This window comes from Lathyrus oleraceus, chromosome 3 (genome assembly GCF_024323335.1).
Source record: "Lathyrus oleraceus cultivar Zhongwan6 chromosome 3, CAAS_Psat_ZW6_1.0, whole genome shotgun sequence".
Classification (NCBI taxonomy): Eukaryota; Viridiplantae; Streptophyta; class Magnoliopsida; order Fabales; family Fabaceae; genus Lathyrus; species Lathyrus oleraceus.
The window spans coordinates 67,300,056-67,307,544 of record NC_066581.1 but is presented as its reverse complement, the minus strand read 5'-3'; the positions used below and the strand labels follow the sequence as shown (position 1 = coordinate 67,307,544).

The 7,489-nt window shown below is 36.0% G+C and overlaps 1 protein-coding gene across 1 annotated transcript; it reads right to left on the bottom strand.

The window, feature by feature from the left end:
• Positions 1–5,408: 5,408 nt before the first annotated feature.
• On the bottom strand, positions 5,409–7,208 carry LOC127129701 (uncharacterized). Its single transcript, XM_051058838.1, has 2 exons — positions 6,748–7,208; positions 5,409–6,396 (listed from the first exon to the last, which is right to left on the bottom strand). The coding sequence occupies exons 1-2, from the start codon at positions 7,206–7,208 to the stop codon at positions 5,409–5,411; spliced, it is 1,449 nt and encodes a 482-aa protein (XP_050914795.1).
• Positions 7,209–7,489: the final 281 nt, after the last annotated feature.

Genomic DNA, 7,489 nt, shown 5'->3' with positions numbered 1-7,489 from the left:
GCAAACATTCTCATCTGTTTTCAAAACTAGAAACCTAGGCCTTAGGCCTTTGATTTTCAAACTTCATTTTTATAATACTTCTTCTGAATTGAATTCTAATCATACTTTGACCATCTTTTGTGAATAATTCTAATTGATTAACTTCACTCATTCAATTGTTTTGTGGCTTTGTCCATTCTTGATAAGTTTTCTTACATTAGCCATAGATCTCAATTATCTTAGTGGTTGATGTGAATCTCACCTTTTGTCCTTAGTGATTGAATTGTAAGACTTCCTTGCTTATTATAGGGCATGGCCCCTCACTAGCAAGTTGAAGCTGTTCTCACATGGTGGACTTGTGGTTGTATAGGTTGAGTTTTCTCCCGTGGATAACAAAAGACCTTAGAGCTTTTGTTTTAAAATCAATTCACCCATGTTTTTGGAAATCTTTTAGCCGAACTACGAGGTTTTGATCCTGTAAAGGTACGTAGGCAATGGTTATCCATCCAAACACAAAAATAATAAAAATTGTATATTCTTTTCTCATCTCTTCAATCAATGTTTGCACAAAAATATTTCATAAACAAATAATTTTACAACAAGTTGTGAAAAGAGGTTCCCTAGGAGTACCTAGGATGCATTGGGTGCCTAACACCTTCCCTTTGCATAATTACCCCCTTTACCCAGATCTCAGACCTTTCATTAGTTTTCTATGTGTAAAACTTCTTAGGCTTTTGTTCGCTTTTTAGCCATTCCTTTGGATAAAGAAAAGTGCGGTGGCGACTCTATCTTTGTATGCTTTGCTTTTGATTTAGCCAATATATCATAAAGTGACGAATACACCGCTACAAGTCCCTTCATATCCTCTCACTTATTTAATTTCAAAATCTCTCCCTCATTTCAAAACCTTCTTTGATTGTGATTTCAAACTTAGACTTGTTTTAATGGTTAGGAACCTTGGCCTTATGCCATTGAATTTTCAAATATTTTCTTAATCAAATTTGTAAATAAACTTAATCATATTGACTTTAATTTCAAAAGACAAAAAAAACTAACAATCTCATCTAAACCTTTTGGCCATTTTGTGCCTTTTTCTCTTAACCTTTTCAAAAAGAGAGCGTTTAGATTTGAGTTATCTTTAGTTGAGATATAATTCTCCCGTTTCCATGATATTTGATTATAAGCCTTTCCATTTAATAGGGGTTAGTGGCATACTTGTTGATTGAATCCAAGTTAGAGCCCTCCCTCTTAAATGTTGTAAAGCATTCATTATCGGTGGATGTTTGGTTGTGTGTTCTCCATTTGATAACAAAAGATCTTTAAGATTTTGTTAAAATCAATCCACCAACCTCTTTGAAATTTTTACCACGAACTATGAGGTTTTGATCCCTCAATTTTATGTTGGTACATAGGCATAAGACCTAAGGTCTTGTCAAACACAAAATTATAATTAATGAATTCTTTTCTCATCCCCCCATTCCTTTTTTTATCAAACATCATTTCTAACTAAAAACATTTGCACACAAAAAGGGCTCCCTAGGAATACCCAGGGCACTTTGGATGCTAATACGTTCCCTCTGTGTAACCAACCCCTTATCTGTAATCTCTGACATTTTGTTAGTTTTGATTTGAAAACTTCTTATCTTTGGATTTTCTTCGTACTTTTCCCTTTTCCTTTGGAAACAATAAAATTGCGGTGGCGACTGGTTTTATTGGCGTCAAGTTAATCAATAGCTCGATGGTCATGAATTTACCGCTACACCCGTAGTTGATTTCCTGACACCGGTATTGGACTTGAAGCAGCTTTAAGAGAATCATGGATCCGTTGGAGAAAAGACATGCTATGCTAAGAGGAGATATGGACTCGATGAAAAACCAGATAGACCAACTTGTGGATGCTATGGTATCTTTAGCAAAAAGAGAAGATAATATTCAGCGGACTACAATCATTGAAAATGTCATCTCAATTGAGAACTCTGTTGTACAAGAGCGTCACATTGTCCGAGATGGGTGTTTCTCATATCATGATGTTGTTGAGTATCACAACTTTGCATTCTCCATGCCAAATTCCCAAGGACCAAGCCTGGTGGTGAATACTAAACATCCACAAGATGATGAGATTGTTGAAAGATGTCTTGTGCTAGAGAAAGACTTAGTGTTATAGAAGGGCGAAATAATTTTGATCTGGATGCCTTAGACATGTGCTTAGTATCTGGCTTTGTTATACCTTTGAAGTTTAAGATACCTAATTTTGAAAAGTACATAGGGGATAGTATAATAAGATATCAATGTTTGTTCCTCTTCTTCTCCTTCTGTCTCGTGTGTTGTTTACTCTTTGGTGTGTGTGCTGATGTAGTAAAGTTAAGCTCTCTTAGCTCATAGCTTTAATGTAAATCTTTGAATAAGTATGAGATTATTTGAGCTTTAGTATATGGGATGTAGTAATTTTAGCAGGGGTTTGCTTCTTTCAGTGTGTATTTTATGAGTGAATGAGGGATGTATATATAGGCTAATTTTATGTTAGAGTTTGGTGAGCAAGTGAGAATTTGGAGTGTGTGAGGGAGAGTGAAAAATTCGTGGGATTGAAGATATTTTGTGAGGATTGTGTGAGTGAAATGTGTGAAGGAGAGATGTGAAATGTGACTGCTCAATTATGTTAGTGAAGAAGAGTTAAATTCCTAATTTTGTGGGATTTATGATGAGTGGAATGAAAAAATACATGAGGCCATATGAATAAGATTGAAATAATATACTTTGTTGTGTTGATTTGATGATGGTGTATGTGGTATGGTCATTGTGTTGTAGTTGTTGATGCTTATATGATTTTTGATTAATGTCCTTGCTTTGGCTTGTTTTCAGTTTGCTTCAAATTTACAAGATATGTATGTGGCCAAATTGCTTTTGCTGTATATGTGACATGGCCATGGGTTATGTTTGAATTCATGTTAATGATACTCATGTTCAATGCAGGATATGGTGTTGAGGGCATGGGGTAAAATGGGGTCGAGTGAAAAAGATGGAGATGCTGAGCAAATAAGATGGAAGTGTGTGGGAATAAGTCATCCAACAAATTGGGACTTTCTTTTTTATTCTTTTGTATTATTATTATTATTATTATTATTATTATTATTATTATTATTATTATTAATATTATTATGCAAAGCAATTAAATATAAATAAAAGACAAACCTCTTTTGTATTTTTTAATGGATGTAAAGTGTAATATATAAAAAACCAATTCTAATCCAATTTATTATTTTTTTTGTTTTCATTTATGATGTAAAATATGATATTAATATAAATAAAAACAAACTCTAATTTAATTTATTTATTATTTATACTTTATTGAGCATAATAGTGTAATAAAAGGTGAATTAAATACTATTTAAAATGAATGGAGAAACCAAATTTTATTTATTTCTAACCTAAAGACAAAATGCTTTCTTTTTATTTTAGAACTTCTAACTTTTTTACTAACTAATATCTAATGATGCATTAAAATTAATAATCAAGTTAACATAGAAGTATGATAGAAGGAAATGACCAAAAATAAAGTGCATTGACACCTAAATGCATCAATGTAAAAAGTCAAACTTTGACATTGACTTTTCTTTAAATTCAACTTAAGGAAAAATGCGAGATGCAAATGAACATCATGAGACCAATATGAACAAGGATGAGAATTCTTAGACAATATCAAAAGGCCAAACCTTTGACTTTATTATGTGCAGATGAATGATTTTTTAAAACTGATGAAAATACATGACCAGATGCAATGGTCATGTTGATGTAGATGAAAAGGAACTAAAAAGAAAATGCAATGAAATTTAGGTAGGACAATTGAGGTATGACAGCTGCCCCTATCTAATTTCCCTAAACCTAGTAAGAAGAACCGCCACAATGTTCATACTTTCAAGGTAGATGTCAATTAGATACGAAAAGACCCCAAATTTGTTTTAAGAGAAAGAAAGTGTAATGAGTTATAAGAGAACTAAGATATTGGGGGTAGAATATCAAATTAATATCGACACCCACCATTGATAAAAGTACAATAGTGAGACCACAATCATAAAGATCACTGACACCAAAAGAATAATGGTAAGATCAACAAAAAAGCTTGCTATCACCAAAAGGATGATAGTTAACTCATGATTTCAAAGATTTCCACCACTAAAAGGATGACGATTAAATACATTTCAAAGATCGTTATCACCAAAAGGATGAGGGTTAGATCAAACTTACAAAGATCGTCAACACCAAAAATACGTTGGTAATATCAACAACAAAGCTTGCTATTACCAAAAGGATGATAGTAAGACCATCAACTTGCAAAGATCGCCACCGACAAAAGGATGATGGGGAGATCATAACTGCAAAGATCCCCGACACTAAAAGGATGACGGTAATATCAACAACAAAACTTGCCATCACAAAAAGGATGATAGTAAGCCTACAATTCCTGAGATCACCATCACCAAAAGGATGATAGTTAACTCACAATTTCAAAGATCACCATCACCAAAAGAATGATGGTTATACCAACTTTCAAAGATTTCCATCACCAAAAGGATGTTGGTTAGACCAAACTGAAAAACATCTCCATCACCAAAATGATGATGGTAAGGTCAAACTTCAATGATTATCGTCACCAAAAGAATGATGGTTAGAGAAAATAACCAAGATTACCATCACCAAAAGGATGATGGTTATACCCAATTTCAAAATCACGGATGAATGTCATAACATTCAGTTTGACATTCAGACAATAGGCTATGTGCCAGGTCTGTTATTCTCCTGAAAAACAGACTGAACTAAATACTGAGCTATAACAGAAAACACACTATTTTATAGTTCAGTATCTGCTGTCAGGGATGAATGTCATAAAATCCAGTTTGACATTCAGTAAATCCTGTATTAGCTAATCCTGCAGCATACTACTTAAGCATGTCATGATATCAGTCAATACATCAGAGTACAGTTAGTGTTTTAACACAAAATGCAGCCAATCAAAAACATCTACAAACTCCCCCTTTGGTAATTTTTTGGCTAAAATAACTTGGCATCACAACAGAGTTCACAGCAGCGGAAAACACACATCCAAGCAGAGAATTAACATAGCTAATACACTCAGCACACATAGAAGTTAAAAAAAACTTCAAACAGCAGCAACACAAGTAGATAGCAAACAACAACACACTCATCACACATAGAAGTTGAACATCAAGCTGCAGCACAACCTCTGGATTGGAGGACCTTCAACTTCAAATAGATCTGTTCAAATAGATCTGTTCAAGCAAATAACAAATCTGTTGTCCTGGGGTACAAGTGTTACTCCCCCTTTTGCTCAAAAATGTTGCCAAAGCAACACTTAATAATACAGACCAAAACAAAATAAATTACACACAAATTTCAGAAACATGGGAAATGCTCTATTCATCTGACTCAGAGTCAGCATCATCATCAGTGCCATCATCAGGACTGGCATCCTCTTCTCCCTCTGCACTTTGTCTTGCAGCTCCTTCTGCAGCATCAGCAACTTCACCAAGCACATCACCTTCAGTCATCTCCAACTTGATAATCAAATTTTCCAAAGTGAGCTTCCTTGCCTCTAACTCCTTGCACGTTTCTTTGAGTATTGCAATGATAGCAGCTTTACCTGGTTGATTGCAAACACTTGATGTCTCTCTTGTTCCCATGGCAATGTCACGAACATGCGTACCTAGGAACAGTTTATGATTGAAGGCCAAAGGGCTGTCTCTTCTCTTCACAGAATCATTCTCTGTTAATATGTTTGGAAATTGATTCAACACAATACCACATATGAGGGAAGGAAAGGCTATAGGCCCCTTCACACTGAAGCTTCCTGCATGCTTCATGGTTTGATCAAAAATATAGGATCCATAGTCAAAATTGGCTTTCGTTCCAACAACATATATGAACTTTCCAAGCATTACAGCCACTGTAGATTTGTGATTGGTGGGCACCCAGTTAGCAACTCCAATTTTGTGCAGCATTGCATACTTGCCACTTAGTTTGCTGGCCACCAACTTACCTTTGAGAGGCCACTTCCTGACTTGATTAGCAGTGATGACTTGATAGATTTTGTTATCAGTCACCTCAAGCTCAGGTTGAGCTACATCAGGTCTTCCCAAATACATGTTGGTTATTGAGGGAGAGAAGTTTACACACTTGCCTCGCACATATACTTTTCTGAATTCCTTAGACTTTCCATCAGCACATTCTTCAGACACATTGATAATAAATTCCTTTACTAACATCTCATAGCACTTTGAGAACTGAGTCACAGTCTTTATTAAACCTGCCTCTTGAATAAGGGCCATAATCTCCTTACATTCCAGGACATTCTGAGCCAACTCCCTTTCCAAAGCCAGCCTCTTCTGATAAACATATTTCCACCTATTTACACTTGAAGCAAAATGGAACGATATGTTGTCAATTGGTACCTCAGGGACACTAGCTGCAAGCTTGCTAGTGGTTGGCTTCTTCTTTGACAGAGAGGCAGTGACATTACATGGAACATCTGAGTCAGACTCCACAACAACAGACTTGGTCTTCATTTTCTTGGGCACCCCTTTGCTCCAAGATTTTGTTGGACCATGACCTTTCCTCTTGAGGGAACTCTCTGCCACCTTTGGATTGGGAGAGGTTGGCACATCAATCTTCTTTCTGGGGGACCTTTGCACCACTGTTTTCTTTTCTCTCCTAGTCCTAACCCTTTTGGATATGCTAGGGACAACTGAGGTTAACAACTCATTATCAGAAAATTCCTCCAGGTCTACTATTTCAACTTCACAGTTAGGGTTGTCACTGACATCATGAGTGACACGGACTTCCTCACCACCCACGTTATCTAAGGGTTTGTCAATATTTGACCCCTCATGAGCATCAGTGTGCTCATCATCATCAGATACATTCTTTCCTAAGGAGACTGTATTTTCTTGACAATCAACATTATCAGGTACAATAGTGTTTAAGGGAATGGAAACCCCAAGAACCTTATGATTACCAGACAGTATTCCAGTCACCATAGTTGCAATGGCATTGTGAACATACCTGGAGCCTTCTCTGGTTTGTTCATCAAGCGCGATTGCTGAGGAGAAGCCTGAGACAGTTTCTTTAGGTCTTCTTGCATGTGAGGTATTCGTAGAGTCAGCAACAGGATCTTCCCTGTTAGGGTTGCATGATTCAGAGCTAGAGGAATCAGACATGGTCGTGGAGGAAGATCAGTTGGATTGGTGCGACATGATGCATATCTTAGAGGCGAAATGAAAAGTTTCTTTGAGAGAAAGCTTGTGAGACTGAAAGTTGAAACAATGGAAGAGGTAACGCTTGTTGCACGAGCAGTATCTATTATTTGTTGACCAATCAGAGCGAACTCTCAAATGTTTAATAATTTGAATTATTAAACAGGAAATAACTAACATCATTAGTTGTTATAATTCCTCAGAAGGACACATTCCCACTTTGCCCCTTAAATTGTCAAACTGAG